Raw genomic sequence first — 22,206 nt, 5'->3', positions numbered from 1 at the left:
TGTCGCTGTTCTGCAGCCACGGGGCGCCCACCACCAGGGCAACTCAGGAAGATTTCCAAGGGGCAGCGCGTGAAGGACCCGGCGTGGGGCCACACAGACCAGGTGCCTGGTGAACCCCTTGGCTGCACCACCTCGCCCGTCAGCCAGTCCCCGCCCCCCGCCTCCGGGAGAGCAGGGGCCCCGCAGGACCGTGGGGAACGTCACTGGACGCTAACACACACGTAAGGAAGCTCTTTTAAAAAGCCCTTACAAGCACGACAGGGCCTTCGCCTGCCCTGGCCCTGGCCCACAGCCGTCATAAAGCAGAACCCAGCCAGGGCATGCTGCCGGCTGCACTGAACAGGCAGGCCCAGGACAGGGGACGGCTCAGCCTGGAACAGCACGGCAGGGCTCAAACAATGGCCTCAAACCCCCAAACCTGCAGCAAAAGCCCATCGGAGACTCGGCGACAAGGCCCTCTCCCTGCCAACCCCTCACTGTTCTCCCAGAGCCACCCGTTTCTCCGGCCCAGCAGCCAACTGAAGGCACACTCCATGTGCAAGCACAGCACAGGCCTCTCTAAGTGCTGGCTGCATGCAGGCCTCCCCAGGTGACGGGGTGCTGTGACAGCCGCCTCCAGCTCTCCCTGAGCCTCACAGTCCCCTCGGAAAATAGCCCTGAGCTGGGCAGCAGACAGTCGAGGGGCCGAGGCGCACACAGCCGCAGGAGCGCTGGCCCCAAACGGTGCGGCGTGAGCAGCAGGGTCGGGCCTGCCGCTGTCTCCTCACCTCCAGGCCTCCATCAGAGGAAGGTCCCTGGGGACCCCGAGCCAGCAGATCTCCCTCCCTAGCCGGGCGGGTGCAGCCCCCACCTCAATGGGCCTGACACCCACCCATCACTTCCCTGTTCTCCAAGAGGAAACCACGTAAACACTGTCACAACCAAGACAGTTCTTGATATTAGGAGTTCCTACTACTTTAGGTGTCACAGTAATACTGTTGCTTGAGATTGTTTGAGAAGATTCTTGGGTTTGTGCATCCTAAGTCTCCCAGGTTCACGTTTCTGGAGTAACGTCAACGGCTGGTTCGTCTGTCTCCACGCACAGCCGCCTGGGAACCTCTGGAGCTCCCTGCTCCCTCTGTGGCCCTGGAAGCTGCTCTCTCTCCACCTTCCTGTCCCACCAGCTGAAAGCCACACGCTCTCCCCCTGCACATGGGGCACGTTCCAGGCAGCTCCAGGCTGTCTGTCATCTCTGGTCGCGGTTTGTGTGCTTCCTTTAAAGTGACCCCCGCGCCAGAGTAGCAAAGGGACCAGCCTGACTGAGGGGCTCCAGAAGGGAGGGCGGGAGCCCTGGACGCAGGAACAGAAGGGTCCCACGCCTCTCCGCTGGGAAGAGCAGGTGCTCAGAGCAGCCATTCCAGTGATGGCGTGTCACTTGGTGACAATCGTTCTCCCGCCCTCACTCTTTTCCAGACAATTAACACACGAGGAGCGGTTTTCTAAGAGGCAGATACCAGGGCCAGAGCAGCCGCTCCGGCAGCAAGAGGGGGCTGGCTGGAGGACAGTGGTGCCCTACACTGACCGCCCCCCCCCCAGGTCCTGCCATGTCTCAGGGCACCCATCCCCCAAGGGTGCACAGGCCTGATGAGGGGAGGCCACCCTGGACCCCGAGGACCCTCCTGGCTCAACAGGGGGTCAGCCTGGGACCCCAAGTACAACTGGCTGCCAGAGGCCCCTGGAACAAGTGTACCGGAACCCGACCCTCCAGCAGGGAGAGCGCGGAGAACGGAAGCTCCGCTCTCTTTTGGAACCCACGGCAATTCACATCCCCAAGGAGCGCGCCAGGCCTGCACCTTACGCTACGGACCTAAACCAACCAACCGCACACTGAGAACCAGGCATCAAAGGAGAAAGGCAGCAGAACCACCCTAGGCTGGAGGCACAAGAGGCATTTGCTAAGGGAACCGCTAGAGGACACGGGAGCTGTGACCCACGGGACCGTGTGAAACTCAGAGGAACTACACAGTCACGGCCAGCACTTCCTGGGGCCGCAGATGACACAACACAAGGCACACGCACGGCCGTGACCAGGACCCTGCAGACCGCCAACAGCAGGCAAAGGCTTTTTAAAGCAGCTGCAGAACAATGTGTGTGTGGCTTTTTCAACACTCAGAAAGGTTATAACTGACGGCTGCTGTGGAGAGTGTCAGTCCGCTTTCCGTTTTGTGTGACTGACCCGCTTCCCCTGAAACTAGGAGAGGGCAAGAGAGGGGAGGGTTTCCTGCAAGTCCCCCCGCTCACCTCCTGCACCAGCCGCCCGACTGCTCCCTCGGCACCCGTGCCCACGTCCCCGTTGGGGGGCAGGGTCTGCGCCACCCTGTGTTCTGGTCCACAAAGACATGCCTGCAGCTCGGTCTGCTCACAATGCACCCCCCTCTCCACGGGGAGTGCCAGGCTGCCAGGGCAGGGCTGGCTCTGGGGGCCCTCAGGCAGCCCTGATCCCCCTGCCTGCCCCCCCGTGACTGACGCCCACCTTGCCTGCCCACCCTCCAAAGGTCAAAGAAGGGCATGTATGGGAGGGCACTTTAGAGCAACCCGTCACAGCACCTCTCATCACCCGTGCCCATTAACTGGCGCTCCCTCCTCACAGACAACACGACAGCAGTGCCGCCACCCTCCTCTCCCACCACGCAGGATGCTGCGTGAGACCTAAGCCGTGCTTTTCGGACGGCTTTTCAGGACCCAGTTGGGAAGGACAGTCTTGCTCTGCCTGGCACTCGGGACCACCTCAGTGCCAGCGCACAGCACCGACGGCAGGACTGCGGCACCAGAGCCGAGTGGCATGGGGCGGGGTCAGGTGACCCTGGGCTGGGGAAGACGCCGGGAGGCCGCGCTGCTTACCTTCCTGCCCCGGCTCCTGCCCCAGCGGAGCACCTTCCTCTTCAAAGCCTCCAGTACCTGACTCGGCGGGCGGGGGCTGGCTCTGCTGCTGGCTCAGCTTGTTCCGCACGAGCGCGATCTCCTTCTTCAGGAGCTTGGCCCGCTTGCTCCTCGACCCGCTGGACTTCATGGCGCACGTGAGGTCCAGCTTGTCCAGCAGCTCCCGCAGCTGCTCCTCCAGCCCCATGTGGGCCCTGTTGGCCGGGTTCAGCAACCTGTCCACTGAGTCACAGAACACACGTCCATTAGCCGGCACCCGTGGTGCCACTGAGCGAACACCCTTCCACCTCCACGCCCCGACGTCACCTTGGGCTACGCCCCTTGCTCAGCCACATGACGGCCCTCACCCACGCTCTAAACCCACGACAGGGCCGAAACCGGTGTGGCTCAGTGGATAGAGCGTCAGCCTGCGGACTGAAAGGTCGGGAGTTCGATTCCGGTCAAGGGCATGTACCTTGGTTGCGGGCACATCCCCAGTGGGAGGAGTGCAGGAGGCAGCTGATCGATGTTTCTCTCTCATCGATGTTTCTAACTCTCTGTCTCTCTCCCTTCCTGTCTGTAAAAAATCAATAAAATATATTTTTAAAAATAAAAATAAAAAAAATAAACCCACGACAGGGGCTGCCACAGGGACAGACAGGGGCTGCCACAGGGGACATGCTTGCCACCCGAGGTGGTGCATGGGCGTGGGAGACGCAGGTGCAGACGCAGGACCAAGCCTCTCGTGAGGGAGGCCAGCACTGAGCCCTCTGACTCGGCCCCGGCTGGGCAGGCCCACCACCTGCTGGGCTTCCTCCTGAGCAGGACTCCCCGTCCCCGCGCCAGGGCCAAGGCGGGGCTGCTTGTGCATAACTGACCTCGAGCTCGAGTCCAGACCCAGGGATGACGCTGGGCTGCACGTCTCACAGGTAACGCTGAGCCTCAGGCTTATGTACGACAGAAGCCCCCAAACCTCCGAGGCACAAGTCACCTGAGACAAGTGAGGCCGCCAAGGAGAAGCCTGCTCTAGCGCCACCTGGTGGAGCGGGAGCCCTCCCAGCTACAGGTGCAGCTGAGACTGCACGCAGCAGCCTGGCTCGAATCCCTATCACCACTCACAAAGCCTCACAGGCATTAAACTCAGCAACATTCACGTGAGCAAAGACCACGTCATCCGAAGCCCAAAGGAGAACTCCTCAGTGCATCTTGCAGATCCTTCAAACAGAGCAGGGACAGCTGCCCGCCTGCAGCCGGACACGGTCCCGCCCAGCAGAGGAGCACACGGCGCCCACCAGACTTAACGGGAGGGAGGACACACTGGGTGCACCAGCTCACCTTGGACCCCCGCCCTGATACCAAGGAAGAGATACGGTAGGACTTCTCATCCTTGACTTTATGCCTAGAATTTACTTAGGCATCACCATGGCAACACGCACGGTCATTTTCTGAAAGGCCCAACACTGAGGCCCCTTCGTGCTCCAGGAAGCTGGGTGGCAGCCAGTGTGTGGTGGCCGGAGCCTGGGGGCGGAGGGCAGCCCAGCCTCCGAGGACAGAAACAGCACAGGCAGCTCTGCCGTGTCTCGCACAGAGGGAGGCGGCCTGAGTCCTGAGGCCCTTAACACAGGGCAAACCAGGAGGGGGCGGGACGCCAACAGAGAACGGCGTGCATGTGCTGGTTTCTGGGCCCTTTCAGCAGCTAACAGCACCCTTGGAAGACAGAGACCCAGCCTGGGCGCAAGTCCCCACTAAGCTGCTCCCGGGGCTGCGTCAGGTGGGCCGGGGCTGCCCCATACGGGTCCCGCCGCCTGAGTCTCTCACGTGGGCACCTAAAACGTGGCTGGTCTGAACGAAGAGAGGGGCTGTGACGGTGGCAGAAGGAGGCGGAGGCGAATGGCAACTATCCCCCGTGGCTTCTATAATGACTGCGTGTCAAATCCTCAATACGCCGGGCGTGCTGAGTCCGAGGGACGCTACGGAAATAAGCCGCCTTCCTTCCCTTCCTTCGTGCGGCTCCTAGAGAGCCTAGAGCGTGTGGGGCTCACATTCCAGTCCTGCTGGGCGGAGCCGACCAGGCTACAGGTGGCTCTCCCGGCACCCGGACCCGGGCCCATGCCCGTGCTTACCGTCCTCCCAGGAGAAAGGCCGCCGAGGGGCCGCGGCCGGCCGCTCCGGCAGGTGCACCCCCGAGGCCGCCTCGAATCCGATGCTGTCCACCTGGCGCCGGGCCTGCCGCAGCACGACGCCGCCCTGGTCGCGCAGCCTCACGGCGGCTCGGTAGAACACCGTGTCCTTGGCGTTGTACCGCATGCAGTTGTCCACAATGAGGTCGAAGTCCTCCTCGAACTCAGGGAGGCTGCTGTACCCTTGCGCCTCCAGCCGCTTCCTCATGGTGGAGAAGTCCATGGGCTGCTTGATGTGCTCCAGGTAGTCGGGCACCTGATCGCAGGAGGGCACAGCACTTACACGCGGAAAGGTCGTTGCCACTCCAGAGAATTCACGCGCCCACACGGAGTCTCACGCGCACGTACATGCAACACAACACGCCTGAATGCACACACAGCACACAGGACTCACACGAGCACACGGCAACACTGAGACATGGCACTCGCACCCCTTCCCACGGGCTCTGCTGACTCAGCTCCTTCGCTGAAACCAGAGCCACGACGCCCCCGCTGGGCAGACCCCCACCTGCTGGGGTTCTCAGCAAGAACGTCCCCACCGCGTCGCTAAGACGTTACAGTGAAACGTGCGCCTTCACAGCGTAAGGACTCGGTGAGAAGAGGGAGGACTCAGGAACACAGGTGAGCGGCGTCCTGCGGTCAGTGTGGACGGGGCGGGGCGAGCGGTCAGCACACCCACCTCCTTCAGGCTCACCGGCTGGGCGAATATGCGAGCCGGGTCCTTCTCCTGCAGCTGGTCCAGCACGGAGCGCAGCAGCACCGTGAGCGGGGTCAGCCGCAGCTCCAGCGCCATCTGCTCGACCTTCACCTGGAGGACAAGGGCGCTCAGCGTGGACACGCACAGGTGACCTTCCTGCCCCGGCTGACACTCAGTCCACGGCCAATACAAGTGCCTCACTTAAACCCTAAGTCCTGGCGGCCTCGGTCAAGGCACCTCGCGAATGGTGCCACCCACACACCCACCGGGTGCCGGCCAGGCTCCCACCTTCCCTGGCCCCTGTGTCCCAAACACCTGCCACTGTCGTCCTTCAAGGAGGCAGGTCCCCCTTCCATAAAGCTGCCTGCCACCCAGGGCACCGGATGGCGAGGGCCGGGCCCAAGGACTGCAGGCCCAGAAGCCCACGCCCGGCGAAGCCCACGCCCCGCGACGGGCCTCACCTGCTCCCGCTTGAGCTTCTCGCGCTTGCGCAGGAGCTCAATCAGCAGGCGTGCGCGCTCCAGGTCATGCCGCAGCCGCTGCCAGTACTTCAGCTTCTCTTTGGCGGCCTGAATCTCCTCGTCGTTCTCTCTCTGTGAAAATGAATCAAAGGCTGAAAGTCAGCCGCCGATGCCCAGGGAGGCAGCGGGAGCCCAGCCCCCCACAGCGCCCAGAGCAGCGCGGAGTCAGCGGTGCAGGCTCCACCCTGCGGGCACACCAGGGTCCCTACAGGTGGAGGGCAAGGGGCCTCTCAGGACCCAAAACGCTGAAGGGCCTGAGCCGAGAGCAGCCACGCGCCTTGACCTCGAGACGGGGCCGGGGTCCCACCTCCTGGACTCCGAGAATCAGCAGCAGCCGAGGAAAAACAAACACACAGAAAACACCCAGGCCGGACAGGCGGGCCTGTGCTCTGGACATGCCATTTACCCATCTCCATTCTGCGTTTCAACACTGAAAAGACTGCACTGAAAAGTCAGAGAGACAGGAGGTGCCAGGACACACGAGCCCACCCAATGCACCTCCAACAAAGCTGACCCGGTCCGACCCTGGCGGAGCCCGGACAGCCCAGCAGGACTGTCTGTCCCAGCGCAGAGAACACCACCAAAGGCGCTCCCGGGTCCTGGGCCGGGCGGGGCCCAGCACTCCAACCTCCCCTCCTCCCTGGGCTCCACACAGCCACCCCGACGCACTTCCTCACACTTCCTTGCCGGTCCCCCGGGTGTGCCCAGGGCCCTGGTCCTCACGCACACTCACCATCCACTCTCACAGCAGCTGCCCATCCTCAGTTCCTCCTGGGCCCACCTCCTCCTGCTGACTATTAGGGTCCATGTGCAGAGCTAGGCCCACCTCCCAGTGTCCTGTCTGCTGAAGGCCCGACCTCTGCCCAACCACAACCCAGAATGGACCCAGCACAGACAGCAAAGGAAACTGCTGGGACAAGCCCTCGCCTTCCCCTGAAACCAGCATCTCCGGGCAGGCCCAGGCCCATGTGTGTGGCCCGCGGTTATCCTGGTTCCATGGCTGATGAGAACCCAGGTCTGTCACCCCACCTCCATGTCCAGAGCACCACGTCCCGCTGTGCCCAACAGTGTCCCCTCGCCTTGCTCAGCCCTAGCAACTCAGCAGCAAGAGGGACTGAGCAGTAAGCCGTTCAGACAATGGTGGTGCGGCAGATGCACAGGCCCCCACCAGCTCATCGGAGAGCAGCTCTCTGAGTGCCCAGGAGGGCAGGGGGGCAACGAGGGAATTCTGACCGGACTCCTTTCCGCTGAATGCTCTCAGCCTCTCGGCCCAGAGGCCAACCAGACACCACTCCTACGAGGCTGGCCACCCCCACAGCACAGTGAACAGACACCAGCCAAAAGCTAGGGCGATGAGCAGATGACCATTTGTGTTTTCAAATTCTAAGAGCCCATGTCTGACTCTCTAAATCCGTATTTCAGAACTGCTGTAAAGGGCCACATGGCGCTACAAGCCCAGATTAAGTCCTCAAGTGTAAGAGCTTGTTTGGTGTTTAGAGAGCGTCACAGACCTGGCGTCTCCTCGCACAGGCCACGCTAACCTTCTGTGTCCTTCCCATTTAGCAATCACAGGTTTTGTTCTTTTAAAAAGCAAAATCCACCCCAGCTGGTGTGGCTCCGTGGATAGAGCGTCGGCCTGTGGACTGAAGGGTCCCAGATTCTTTCCAGTCGGGGGCGTGGGCCCGGTACGGCTCAGTGGTAGAGGGTTGGCCTGAGCACCAGAGTCTCAGATTCGATTCCCAGTCAAGATCAGGCACCTGGGTTATAGATTCAATCCCTGCCCCAGTCAGGGCGTGTGGACACAAGTGATCGTGTGTGCCTCCATCCCTTCCACTCTCTCTAAAAGTCAATGGGAAAATATCCTCAGGTGAGGATTAACAAAGAAAGCAACATCGCTCTCACTCAGCTCAGCTCTTGCCTCCTGCCCTCCCAGTGCAGTCCATGCTAAACCAGCCTGCAGAGAAACGCCCTTTAGTAAGTCCCTCTCACACATTTCCAAAACACACACACACCCACCCCCACGGGGCCCGGGCCTCACCTGCGGCTGCTCCCTCCCACCCCACGTGATCAGCAGTGAGGCTTCCCCTTCCCCAGACATTCCACACGTGTGCAGAGGGAGGGGAGGAAGCAGAAGCCACGGGTGGGAACATCCGGGGACACGATGGATGAGTCGCCTGCACAACCAGCAGCCTAGCAGGCGGGACATGTGAGGTCTCCATCGGCTCTCAGGACCAGACCACACTGGGCCCCGCCAACGAGCGGCCGGAGCCCGAGGAGAGACGCCACGTACCTGCTGCGTGCTCCTCTGGGACTGCAGGCTGGACTGGAGCCGCCTCAGCAGGGGCGCGCCGTTCCTCGACAGCCTTTTGAGCAGCCAGTAGCTGTGGGCTCTCTCGACAAACTGCTTCTTCCGCTGAATGGCCACCTGATTCGCGATCCTATTTAACCTAAAACACAAAAAACTCAAGAGCTCAGTTTTAAAGCAGCACATTAGCATGCTTTCCTCATGGAGACTGGAAATGACAGCGTTCCTTTCAATAAGCCACACATGTTCACACGTGTTCCTCCCTCATTCGTGGCACCTAAACGCTGCCTCTGGTTCTGCTGAAACAAAGCCCGCCTCCTGCTAGCCACAGGTTCCATCCACTCTTAAGTCACTCGTGTCTATCAGATTAAACAGCTAAAAAGAAAACAAAGCTCTAAATATTCTTTTTTTTAATATATTTTATTGATATTTTTACAGAGAGGAAGGGAGAGGGATAGAGTTAGAAACATCGATGAGAGAGAAACATCGATCAGCTGCCTCCTGCACACCCCCTACTGGGATGTGCCCGCAACCAAGGTACATGCCCCTGACCGGAATCGAACCTGGGACCTTTCAGTCCGCAGGCTGATACTCTATCCTCTGAGCCAAACCGGTTAGGGCTCTAAATATTCTTAATTCCTCCACCTGACACTGGCCCATGCACGCAGCTGCGGGCACATCTTGGGGAGCTGTCGGCTGGCACGGCAGGCATGGGTCCCTCGAGACCAGCTGGCTCTCCTGGAGGGAGGGCAAATGCGGGCGCCAGCCTCGCTCCGTCACCTCACAGAGAAGAGGAGCTGGGACAGACACTCGAGGGAGAAGCAGGGGCAGAGCTGGAGACAGGAGCAAAGGAGCTACTGCTGGCTGGAAGGACGCTCCCGGGAGACCCCATCCTATAAAGTGCACGGGCTTTGTGAAGTGGGGGTAGGAGGGGGGAGGGGTGTGAATGATCCTTCAACAACCCTTCACGTTACCAGAAAGCTGCCTTTCCCCAGTTACCACTCTCCTGCTGCAACAAAGAGCAACTCATCAACTTGCCTCACAAGGACACTGAGAGATAAGTTCCATCTAAACTAAAACAGAAAACCACAAAATGCAACAAGAAGGCATTCCTCATCGCAATCACAATGTCTGGACAGCAATCAAAGACTTTTAAGACCAAACTTTTTAAAGAATGCAAACCAGCCCTAGCTGGTGTGGCTCACTGGATAGAGCGTCGGCCTGGGGACTGAAGGGTCCCAGGTTCAATTCAGGTCAAGGGCATGTACCTTGGTTGCAGGCACATCCCCAGTGGGGAGTGTGCAGGAGGCAGCTGATCGATGCTTCTCATCAATGTTTCTCTCTATCCCTCTCCCTTCCTCTCTGTAAAAAATCAATAAAATATATTAAAAAAAAAGAAAAAAGAATGCAAACCAAAAGTCTTACAAAATAACCAAAGAACAAAACTGGGCAGACCCCCAGCTCGACCACGACCAGACCATTAGGGTCTGCCCTTAAACACAATGGTCAGTGCATTTCCAAGACCGCCCTCCGGCCAAGTTCTGAAGGGCAAGCATGGCTCAGGGCTGCTCTCGGCCCAAGGCCACCTGCTGTGGCGGGAGCCATGTCCCGTCCATTGGAGGGGCTTGACCCTGGGGGTTTGGCAGAAGGGGCCCTGTCGCATCAAACCCCGAGAAGGTGCCAGAAGCCTCTGCCTCTACAGGCAGGTCTGGAACCCAAGCTCGTGTGTCCACAGCAGGCCCTTGACCAAGGGGCCACAGGCCTGCACACTGGAGGACACCTGGTCGCACGGCCTCAGCAGGAGGTGAAGACAGGAGGCGCAGCGAACCCAGGCTCTGCCTGCAGCCCCCGTGCCTGGGGCTGGGGCTGGGCTGGTCCTGGACACATCACAGGTGCCTTTCTGGGTGGAGTTTTGATTTTGCCATTTTTGACGGAGTTATCACGGAGGTGCAGTGACGTGCCTGCCAGTAAATCTTAGCACATGCAGCTCCGTGGATCTCTGCCCACACAGACAGACATTCTAACACACAGTCACACTCAGCTATTTCCACAGCCAGATAAAGCAATGTGGATAAAAGTATTTTTTAACAATTTCAAGGTCCAAAGACATGCTGTTTGGCAACAAGCTTATAAATAAAGATTCTGTCCCATGAAACAAGCCACTGACTTCTCAGGGTCAGGACTTGTGAGCCACCAGCCCCCAGGCGTGAGCAGGGCTCGATGGAAACAGACTCAGAGCTGTCCTCAGTCCTCACGTGCTTACAGAGCCGCTGCCTGCACCCAACAGCCTCCTCCCGGGCGTCACGCAGGAGCAGGGGGCTGAGCGCGAGGCGGCCCTGCAGACGCCCCCATGTGCTCCCGGAAGGACACAGAGCAGCTCGGGGAGCAGCTGTGCCAACAGTGAACACACCACCGTGTCCCTCTGCACCCATCACCCCACCCCAACCACCATTCGCCACAGGTAGAGGGCACGGCACACGGGAAACCAACCACGGAAACGCCAGCCGAGGGACGGGACCGGACAGAATGGGGGCCAACCCCTCCATAAACTCCAAAGGGAGAGAGACCAAGAGGGACCTTCAGAGGTGGGGCTGCAAGGACTAGGGTTTTTAAAGGCGCAGTAAGCCCTGGTGATCGGAAAGGGGGAAGCAGGCGAGTCCCACAGGTGAGGGCAGCAGTGGTCCTGAGGGTGGGAAAAGGGCCCCCCAGGTTCCTTCTCAGGTGGATGGGGGTCAAGAGCATGTCTGCCCTACAGCAACTCCCTAAGCCATGTGTTTACCAACTTCCTGGCTTTGTACTGTATTGTAGACGTTTTTTAAATGCAGTATTGGCAAGGGCCTATTGGAAGGATCAGAAGTTTGAATTTCTCAAGCCTCTGAAGATCCCTTCCGCTCAAGGGGTTTCCAATGAAAGGGGCGCAGGCGGAAATGACCATACGGTACGCGAGGGAGGGGGGGGATTTTGGGGAAAAGCCGGTGGAGACCTGCCAGGAGGAGGCAGTGGCGGACGGACTCTCAGGCCAGGCCGCCCACTTAGCTTCTGGAGAAACTGCAGGTCAGTTGACAAAACATCAAGTTGTGATTTTGGTGTGTAACTTGGAAGGAAATTTTCAAAACGGAGCACATCACTGCTACAGCGAAACTGCGTTTGCACAACCTACTTACACATGCGACCCAGGTTCCCAACACTCACGTCCACAGAAACACACACCAGGAGAACTAAGGGAGACCCCACCTCGGCGCAGGCCGGCCGCGGCTCGGCAGCCTCACGAGGAGACGCGCCGTTACAGGTGGCTGCTGGCCGAGAAGCTTCAAGCCTGGAGTGTGTACAAGTGCGAACACCTGACTAGGAAGCAACCTCAACACGAAGTCCCGCGAGAGCGCAGACTGGCGTGGGGGCAGCGATGGGCAGCCGAGCCCCAGCCTGAGTGGAGGACGCCTGGCACTGCCAGTTCCCCGGGACTCGCTGTCAGCAGTGATGTGCCTTTTAACACGTACACTCCCTCGATGGCCCAGAAATTACGCCTTCCCACTATCTGGGGTGGAAACACGGGACTTCAGCTAAACAATGGGGACGGTGCAGCCCTGCTTTCACAATGACTGCGAGGGGGTCTACCCGGGCGCCTCCCAGAGGAAGGCCGACGCAATGTGCTGGGCACCCGGCTGGCCAAGGGAGGGGAAACCTCGGAGCGCCAGGTACAGAGGTCACTGGGGTGCACACGTCCACGCGCCCGGCCAAGCCTCGCCATCATCCAGACCCACCGAGGTGGCTGCCTGCAGTGGGGGTCTCACTACTCAGCTCACTAACCAAGAACTGAAGTTCCTGAGATCAGGAATTGGGCAGAGCCCAATTTTATTAGAAATGCCACCAGATGCTCACCTCTGTGAAGCAGCCTGACCTTGCCCAGCGCCCCTGAGCCCCCCTCCGTGGCCCTGCTGGGGTGGACCTCTGAAAACCAGCACCTCTTGGCCCACAACGTCGGGAAAAGGGAAGGATCCGCTGGACGGAGGGCAGAGTGGACACTCGTTTGCAGCCCCCACAGGGAAGACGGCCCAGGCAAGAACAGACACGACTTCTGGGTGGGGAAGAGGAGCGGGGCCACATGGTCTCCCAAGGTCTCCCAGCCTCAGGTCGGAGGCCAGAAGAAACAGGCAGAAATCGTCCGAGATGCTGGGGACACCTTAGGCACCAAGAAGCAGGGGACATCACTGCATCCAGACGGGGCATGCCTGGCACCCACTTGGCATCTGGGCATACTGCCACTAGCCAGGTGGACACCACACCCTAGACAAGGCTGGCTCTACTAAAGGGGAAGGGCTGTCTTCTTTCAAAACAGAACATCTCAGCCCTGGCCAGTGTTGCTTAGTGGCTAGAGCACTGGACCTCGTACCAGAGGGTCTCGGGTTTGACTCCCAGTCAAGAGCATGTCATACCTGGGTTTCAGATTCGATGCCAGTTGGGGCATGTGCAGGAGGCAGCCAACCCATAAGTCTCTCTCACATCGATGTTTCTCTTTCTTCCCCCTCTCCCTCCCTCTCTCTCTAAAAAATGGAAAAAATATCCTCCAGTGAGGATTAACCAAAAAAGAAAGCCAGCGTCTCAGAGGCCACTGCACAGCTGTGGGATGCCCCAGCCACAGGAGGCTGCCCAGGACAGGGCCTGGCGGAAGGCACAGAAGCATCGTGGACCTTCCTGCTTCGAGGCCAATGGGTGACGGAGCCCCTCCCCGTGCCCACCTGTCCTAGGAGACAGCTCCCACGGAGGGCGGCCCATGGGATCACCCGCAGAGGGCACGCCCATGTGTGCTTGCTACTTGTGCAGGGCATATGGGACATGACGTTAGCAAGAGGTGCCTGGGTAGAGGATTGGGGTGTTCTCCTTCCTTCTGCAATAATTTATAAGCTTGAAGGTTTTCCAAGTCAGAGTTGAAATAATGACACCCCTGACCCAATTCTAGACTGTGTGCCCGTGGGGGTGCTCCCTCAGTCCGCCTGTCCCACTGTTGACTACTGTGTATGCCAGGGGTCCTCAAACTAAGGCCCGCGAGCCACATGCAAATACAAATATTGTATTTGTTCCCGTTTTGTTTTTTTACTTCAAAATAAGATATGTGCAGCGTGCATAGGAATTTGCTCATAGTTTGTTTTTTTTAAACTATAGTCCGGCCCTCCAACGGTCTGAGGGACAGTGAACTGGCCCCCTGTTTAAAAAGTTTGGGGACCCCTGGTGTATGCCCAGGCGACACTAGGCTGGAGTTGGGGTGAGACTGTGTGGCGTTTACCCACTGTCAGTAGTAAGATTCAAATAAATTATCACCCCATCTCTGCCAAAAGAAAGTGAATACAGTGAGTGAAGAGAAATGGCAAAACTCCTCCATGCTGGGCGCTCCTGGGGACTGAGCCGCTCTGCGTGGAGGGGATGCTTGCCCCGCGCAGTGAGCACAGCAGACATGCTGAGTGTGACGGACACCAGGGTGGTCCTGGGAGAGACCACCAGGCAGAAGCCCCAGGAGGAGGTGCCTGAGGGTAGTTCGGGCCGAGGGTCTAAAACAGGGGTGGGCAAACTTTTTGACTCGAGGGCCACAATGGGTTCTTAAACTGGACCGGGGGCCGGAACAAAAGCATGGATGGAGTGTTTGCGTGAACTAATATAAATTCAAAGTAAACATCATTACATAAAAGGGTACGGTCTTTTTTTTTAAGTTTTATTCATTTCAAACGGGCCGGATCCAGAGGGCCGTAGTTTGCCCACGGCTGGTCTAAAAGACTGAGGAGCATGGAGCACTCCGCCCACGGCACTGCCCTCAGCACTAATTTTAGTTCGACAGCATCTCTCGGGAGTCAGAGCCGAAGCGAAGCGCACACTGACACCACAGTGAGCTACGCAGGCTTTAGCGCCGGATCTGTTCCCCGCACGACTTTATTTTCACTCACTTTGGCTCTTCTATGAAAACAAACCTGCTCACCAGATGGCCCGCATCCCACTTCACTGCAGGACGCCCTTTCGGGCTGGACCAAGACAGACTCGCAAGGAGACACCCAGTTCCCCTGAATTAAAACCAAAGAAAGGGGCCCTGGCTGGGTAGCGTCATCCCAATAGGCCAAGGTTGCAGGTTCGATCCCCAATGTTTCTCTCTCCCCCCCTCCTTCTAAAGATCAATCAGCAAATAAATAAATTTAATAAATTTTTAATAAAACCAAGGAAAGTGATGAAGTTATAGGAGGGAGAGATCATTTAAGACAGCACTCAGGCCAACACCCACACGAGGGCTTCTCGCCTGCACTGAAAACCCTCAGCGACCAGGACACAGGCGTCTGTCTGGCAGTAACGGAAACACGGCCCTGCAAGTGCACACGACCGGCACTTTTCAGTTTGGGTTTAATGCTTCTTTCCAGAGTAGCCACTACACAGGCCACTGGGGACCCTGGTGCGCTGCCTCCCTCGGCAGCAGGGCTCCATGACTGCCCCGGCGGGCACCCACAGGAGCACACACGGCCCTTTTGCTAGGGGGGGCACCCAGAAAAGGGCTTCCACACTGCTTCCAGCATGTCTCGTGTCCCCAGTACACGGTATGTCAGAACTTTTACAAAATATAGTAAGATTAACTGCCAGACAAGTGGCCGCAAACACTTGTCCAGGTACGTCCTTTATCTCCACTCCAAACTGTAATGAAGTTTATCCCTAAATTAGGAAAACAAAAACACGAAACATGAGCCAGACCACACCTTCAGTACAGGGTTTAGCTGCATCACCTGCTTTGAAATACTTAGGTCCAAAGCACGAGTTTTCTTCTCATTCAGGCCTGGGCACCTCAGATGCTCAGGTGTGTGCACTTTCCACCTGCGAACGCTTCCTCCTGGGCTCCCCACGGGCAGCCCAGTGCACACTTCCTGGAGCAGGTACTCACCAGGGGCTGGACACAAGGAAGGGACCACTTCCAACTTCCGACTTTTCAATTTGTTAGATCGTATTTTCTGTTTTGTTTACTTCAATTTCAGTAAAGCTGAAATTTTTAGGGAAGTTAAAACAGAAGCTCTTGATACAAATCCTACACCACTTTTTGACTCAGGTAGAAATCCAAGTTAGGTTGCTGGCCCAAGCCTGTGTTGCTGAAGTGCTAGAGCACTTCAATCCCACCGGTCTGGGCCCGTGTGGGAGGTAACCAATTGATACACCTCTCGCACATCAGCTTCTTTCTCTGCCTCTCTCTCTCCCTCCCACTCTCTCTAAAAATCAATAGAAAATAAAGAATTATTTTTTTAAAATAAAATATTAAAAAGAAAAAAAAATCAATGGAAAAACTACCCTCAGGTGAAGAATAGCCTGGCTGGCGTAGCTCTGTGGCTGAGCGTCAACCTATGGACCAAGAGGTCACAGGTTTGATTCCCAGTCAGGGCACATGCCCAGGTTGCGGGCTCCAACCCCAGTGAGGGGCGTGCAGGAGGCAGCCGGTCCGTGATTCTCATCATTGAAGTTTATCTCTCTCTCTCTCTCTCTCTCTCCACCCCCATCTCTGAAATCAATAAAAATAAAAAAATAATAAAATAAGCCCTGGTTAGAGCATCTTGGGTTCAATTTCTGGCCAAGGGCATGTACCTGGGTTGCAGGTATGATCCCCACAACCAATCGATGTGTCTGTCACATCAGTGTCTCTCTCACCACATCTGACCTCCCTCCCACTCTCTCTAGAGATCAATGAGAAAAATATCCTCACTCCTTGGGTAAGGATTTAAGTAATCATCATCATCATCATCATCATCAAGCCCTAACCAATAGAGTGCCGGCCTGCGGACTGAAAGGTCCCAGGTTCGATTCCGGTCAAGGGCATGTGCCTTGGTTGCGGGCACATCCCCAGTAGGGGGTGTGCAGGAGGCAGCTGGTTGATGTTTCTCTCTCATCGATGTTTCTAACTCTCTATCCCTCTCCCTTCCTCTCTGTAAAAAGTCAATAAAATATATTTTTAAAATAATAATAATAATAATAATCGATATAATAAAAGCCTCAGCGACTGTTATGGCCGCAATGACTGGTCATTATGATGTGCGGTGACCACCAGGAGGCAGACGCTCAATGCAGGAGCTACCCCCTGGTGGTCAGTACACACCCACAGGGGGTGTGCCACTCAGGCAGAAGCCAGGCTCATGGTTGGCGAGCCTAGCGGAGGTGGTGTGGCAGGAGCCTCTTCCGCCTCCATGGCAGTGCTAAGGAGCAGCGATCCAAGCATCAAGGAGCAGCAAGCAGTTGGGCGGTAAGGAGCAAGGGGTCCTGGACTGCAAGAGAGATGTCCAACTGCCAGCTTAGGTCCAATCCCTGGGGATCAGGCCTAAGCCAGCAATCAGACAATCCCCCAAGGGGTCCCAGACTGTGAGGAGAAAAAAAATACCTGGGTGCATTAGAGGAAAAATACAAACAAGAAAAAAAAAAAGGGCAGAGAACATCTTAATAGTCAGAAGAAAACCAGCAGGCCGGGACATTCCCCGAAGGGTCCCGGACTGCAAGAGGGTGCAGGCCGGGCTGAGGGATCGCCCCCCACCCCGACCTCCCCCCCTCCCTGCACACATATTTCGTGCACTGGGCCTCTAGTAAAATAAAAGTCAGGTTGACTGATCTGCAAGAGATGCCTTGGTTTTGACAGTGGTTTTCTCTGGATGATAGAAATTATGAGCACTTTTTTCTCACTTTGTCTGAATTTACTCATTCTGTAATAAGTATGTACTACTCTGTAAAAGAAAAAAGATTTCATTTCAGGGGAAAACCCACGTTTCTCATTCTTAATACAAAGTAAGTGCTTGCTCTTCTCAGGACAAAACCAGTATGCTAGATGGCAGATCCCACCACACTCATAACCTATTAGATAGTGTGACAAAAATTGTGACACATTAAAACCAAACTATATAGTTTTAAAAAAAAAAAAGTATATATTTTAATCACAGGTTGGTAAGCATGAATTATTTTACACCACAGACATACCGGAAAACAATACAAAAAGCTAATATTCAACATATTGAAGGTAATTTTTACATAGTAACAAAAGTATCCTAGTACTCTGTGTGGGGAGCCCAAACTCAGGCCCTGTTCCTCATAACTCAGTCCCTGGTCCTAGAACTCAGTCCCTGGTCGCAGAACTCAGGCCCTGTTTGGGTGCCATATGTGGGGAGCCGGCACGGCCATGGCATACTCAGCCCCAGGCTGCCTTATGTGCCATGCCAACTCAGCCTGGTTCAGTGACCCTGAGTGGGGGCGATGAAAGGCTTAGAAAAGACAGATATGAGAATGAAAGCTGGGACTCGGTGGGACGCTGCTCCCGGATGGAGAGGCAGCGACAGCGCCCACAAGCCGTGTCTTTATTTTATAGCGGATGCCACGAGGCAAAGTAAGGGCGTGATCACGTTGTTTACAGCATTCTCGTTAGCTTCAATCCCACTCCACTACATGCACCTGAACTCTATCACAAGGCACGTGAGGCCACGTGTTCGGACCACAGGCTCAAGCTCACAACTATAGCTGTTGGTTATAATTGTGCTGGGAGGGCCCTGCCCTCCAAGCTGGGACTTGCACGTGGCCATGAGAGGACTGTGCCCTCTCAGTAGTCCAAGGCTTGAACCTGTCCAAACACTCTGGCCGCGCCCCACACTCTGTTATCCACTCGATCTGTAAGATAAATACAACTTTATTTATATGTGACTTTCAAATAACAAGATAGTCAGGGTAACAGCATGTATCATATCAGCTGTTCTACAAGCAGACACCCATTTGCATCTTCACTTCACCAGCTCAATGCTTTACTTCCTTAACCAAAGGCTTTAAAGTCCCATGCCCTGTTACAAAGAAAGTGTGCCACTTCCTCAAACTCAAGGAAGTGCTGGAGTGGGGACGTCTGCTCTCCCAGACTCACAGGGCACTTGCTGGCTCTCAAGTCACTTACCTAGTGGTCTGAACGAGAGCATCTGAAAGGTAACGGAGTAAGAGGAGCAGGCAAAGAGGTGGGAACAAGTTCGGTCACAGGAGTCAACAAAGGGCAAGAGCGAGGCAGGGCCTGCCCACAAAAGGCGCCAGCAGAACCCGGACCCCACCACTGTGGACCACTCTAGGTCAGAGAGCCCTGCACTGACCAGGCAATGTTGGCATTGCAAAGGAAACGGTCAAGAAAACCAGAAAGACTGTCACCCAACAGGAAGGTGGCCAGCCCTCCCTCCCCATAGCTCATGTCAGCCCCACTCAGATCTCCATCCTAGTGTCTCCTTAGCCACGCTGCTTCACTTTCCAACAAATTACTTTAAAAATCCTACAAGATTCCCAAATGTTGGTGGGAAAGAAAGGTGAGGAAGAGCATTTTATTGTCAAAGAAGGCGACCACACCTGGACTACAGGGCCCCAGACCAGTCACTGCAGGCAGTGTAGCCTTGGTCACCCTGGCAGCGTCTGGCTTACCCCATGGGCCAGTGCAGGCACGAAGAAAACCACATATCCTCCCAGGTCTAATAGACTCAAGTCTTTTGCAACCTCCATGCTCCATTCACAAAGTGGTGCACGAGTAAGGCCGCATTTCTGAGGACCACGAGGAAGCTCCGTAAACAGGAGGTACGAGGATGGTGTAACAGCCCTGCGGATCTCTCCCCAGCACCCCCGTTCTAGGCTCATCTTGACCCCCCCCACCCCCGCACGTGCTTACCTCTGGGGGGGTATGTACGGAGCACACACAGGTGGCAGGGCCGCGCAGGGCTCACTCAGTGTTTTCTTTGCCTTTTTCGCTTTCTTCCTGACCTTGGATGTGGACCTAACCGTTTTGACTGAGCTGTCTTTTCGACACACACCATTTTTCATTTCGACATCCCCATAAATGTTCAGAGGCCTCCGGATACAGCCGGGGGGCGTGTGTACGTCACAGTAAGCGGTCTTTCTGACAGAGAAGGTTGTGGTGCCCCCAGTCAGTTCTTTCACGGGCTCCATTTTCATGTAGAGGCCGGCCTTTTGGGCACAAGTCACATGGAAGGCTGTGTAGCAGTTGGCCTTGTGGCACTGGATGCAGGCGCCCACACCCTTCTGTTTGCAGAGGTAGCATGTCAGCTTCCACCGGGCGGGAGGAATGTTCCTCACGCCATCGATGGGCTCAATGAACACTGTGTTGGCAAAGCCAACCTCAGGGATCCACAGGGCGCACACCACGTGGCCCCAGCGGTCATCATCCGTCTTTTTGAAGGCACCTCCCTTGTTGGGACACAGCACACAGTCCGCGGGACGGGCCCGGGACTGCAGGCAGTGCCGGCACAGCCACTGGCCCTCAGGGATGTAGGGGACCCCGTAGCACTCCTGGTGCACGGCCAGGTTGCACATGTCACAGAAGAGGATCACGTTGCTGTTCTGGCACTCACCGTCCATGCAGATGCAGCACACGGCATCCTCGTCGATCAGGGACTGCTGCTCCCCCTGCTTCTGGTTCTCGCAGTAAGACTCCTTCTCGAAGCGGTCCATCAGGAACTCAAACACGCTCTGCGACACGGCCGCCACGCAGTCGCCCTTGCGCTTCTCGTTGACGATCTCCAGCCAGGCGTAGTCCTCCTCGTCCATGTCATACTCCACCTCGTTGTCCAGCTCCTCGGCTGACTTCTCCACAAACTTGTAGTACATGGGGGGCCTCCTGGGGGCGGACGGGGGGCTGTACTCCACGATCCGCACCTTGGGCTCCGGCAGTGCACTGGCCGAGGCCGGGGCGCCATGGGCGCTGGGAAGGGCCTCGCTCTTCTTTTTGACTCTGTTGTTTTTGTGGCGCTTAGTTCTTAAGCACACCGGTGGCCTCTCGCTGTTCTCTTTATTGCTGTTGCATTCACTCATCTCCTGAGCAGTGAGGTCATCTTCTAATATGATCTCCAGGGGATCAAAAATACTGATCCTGTGCAGGCGCCCCTCGATCTCGATCTCCACCATCCTTTGCGCTTGTGCGTAGGTCAGGGTCTCTCGCGTCGGGGAGTGCTTAGTACTGCATGGGGAGGAAGGGAGCCTCGCTGCAGCGCCTCGATGACATCGTCCTTTCCTCCTCATTTGGTACCGACTCCCTGGAACAGAGCAGAGATGGAGTCAGCTGAGAAAACCACCGAGCACCTTGGGCAGAGCTAGCTGACCCACTCACACGGAGTCAAAACCTCCGGCGAACGCAGTTTTGAGGCCTCCAAAATCACTCATCCCAAGATTCACCATCGCATTTCAATAGCCCGTCCCCACCAGGCCAATCCTCCCAGGGACTTCAGGACCAGAGGCTAGGAGTGTCCTAGAGGCATGTGCAGCGATGAGTCCCCCGTGCCCTCTGATGCCCACTGCTCACCAGCCACCTCCTAGACCAGCCGTGGGCAAACTACGGCCCGCAGGCCGGATCCGGCCCGTTTGAAATGAATAAAACTAAAAAAAAAAAAAAAAAAGACCGTACCCTTTTATGTAATGATGTTTACTTTGAATTTATATTAGTTCACACAAACACTCCATCCATGCTTTGTTCCGGCCTCTGGTCCAGTTTAAGAACCCATTGTGGCCCTCGAGTCAAAAAGTTTGCCCACCCCTGTCCTAGACCAAGCCAAGGTCACTGAGGTGCTTGGAACAGCCCTCAGGAGTGAGTCTCCGCCCTGAGCCAGAGAAGCCCACACACAGGTCAGACTCCAGCAGGTATGGAGGTTGTGACCATGAGACAAGGGTGCTCACCGGCTCCCTGCTCATGACCTATGACCCCCAGGACCCACCTTCTCCCCCCTGCTGCTGCCCAGGAGTGCCTCTGGAGCCCAGTGCACCGTCCTGACCGCAGCCTGTCCTCCTTCCTCTCCATGAACGTGTCCTCCACACCTACGCTGAGACACAGGGCCACCAACCACACCAAGAGCCAAGGAAGGAGCCACCTACTGATCTCAGGGACAGTCTTCACCCCCAGGAGGCCCCAACCCAGCTTCTGCGGGGCCTCAGCAGAGACCGCCATGAAAACCCCCCACGGGCAGTCAGCCGGCCCTTCCCCTCGGGGCACTTCTCAGCTGTTGGCTTGACCAGTGCCGGGCAGGCCCTCCCCCTCATGTACCCAGGACACCGACAGCGTGCCCAGGGGCAGCATCTCTGCTCCCGCTCCACAGCAAGGGCCCCCCGAGAACCCGCACTGCCTGCAGAGCCCCCACCATGGGTTTGCAGGCAATGGCTCGGGTACCTGAATCCTCAGCCAGAGGTTCATCATTTGCTCCTTTCAGCCTGCACTGCCCCCCAGAGTGCCCGTCACCCTAGGAGCTGACAACAAGGACGGCTCTCGGACCTCTACACTCGCCTCCAAACAACGATTTACTGACAGAAAGCAAAGGGATACTTGGGAGACTGACTTACAAACTAACAGCTGCATGTGGCGGCCAGGGCGGGGCCTGAACCACGGCCTCGCCCTCCAGCTGGTCTTTGGGAAAAGCCCTCAACAGACTTCCTAGGCCCTGAAAGCAAAGCCCGAGCCCCTCCCTGCACTTTGTAAGCCAGGCCCTCCGGAGGGCGGTGTTTTCTCTTTTGTCCAATGGAAATCCTTGTAAAGTGAAGCATGGCCAACCCCGTGGTCAGCCAAACCCCAACTCACCTGCACTCGGGGCCTCCACCTGA

At 56.9% G+C, this 22,206-nt stretch overlaps 2 protein-coding genes across 7 annotated transcripts in view; one reads left to right on the top strand and one right to left on the bottom strand.

Moving 5' to 3' along the window:
• The window catches only part of TRABD (TraB domain containing), a 255,195-nt gene that overhangs the window by 4,342 nt on the left and 228,647 nt on the right, over positions 1-22,206 (top strand). The gene's annotated exons all lie outside the window — the stretch shown is intronic.
• BRD1 (bromodomain containing 1) overlaps positions 1-22,206 on the bottom strand; it is a 38,033-nt gene that overhangs the window by 13,922 nt on the left and 1,905 nt on the right. For 3 of the 6 annotated variants that reach the window (XM_059681321.1, XM_059681322.1, XM_059681324.1), the window contains 6 exons: positions 19,274-20,654; positions 8,587-8,743; positions 6,237-6,368; positions 5,758-5,886; positions 5,022-5,334; positions 2,881-3,141 (listed from right to left, as the gene is read on the bottom strand). In XM_059681321.1, the coding sequence (XP_059537304.1) occupies positions 2,881-3,141; positions 5,022-5,334; positions 5,758-5,886; positions 6,237-6,368; positions 8,587-8,743; positions 19,274-20,640 (2,359 nt within the window). In that variant the 5' untranslated portion in view covers positions 20,641-20,654. Of the gene's footprint in view, positions 1-2,880; positions 3,142-5,021; positions 5,335-5,757; positions 5,887-6,236; positions 6,369-8,586; positions 8,744-19,273; positions 20,655-22,206 lie in introns of those variants that run through there. The other 3 variants (XM_059681320.1, XM_059681323.1, XM_059681325.1) reach the window with 2 other exon arrangements.

The sequence above is a fragment of the Myotis daubentonii genome, chromosome 2 (assembly GCF_963259705.1).
Source record: "Myotis daubentonii chromosome 2, mMyoDau2.1, whole genome shotgun sequence".
Lineage (NCBI taxonomy): Eukaryota > Metazoa > Chordata > Mammalia > Chiroptera > Vespertilionidae > Myotis > Myotis daubentonii.
The sequence above is the reverse complement of the archived record's forward strand: the minus strand, read 5'-3'. Positions and strand labels throughout refer to the sequence as shown.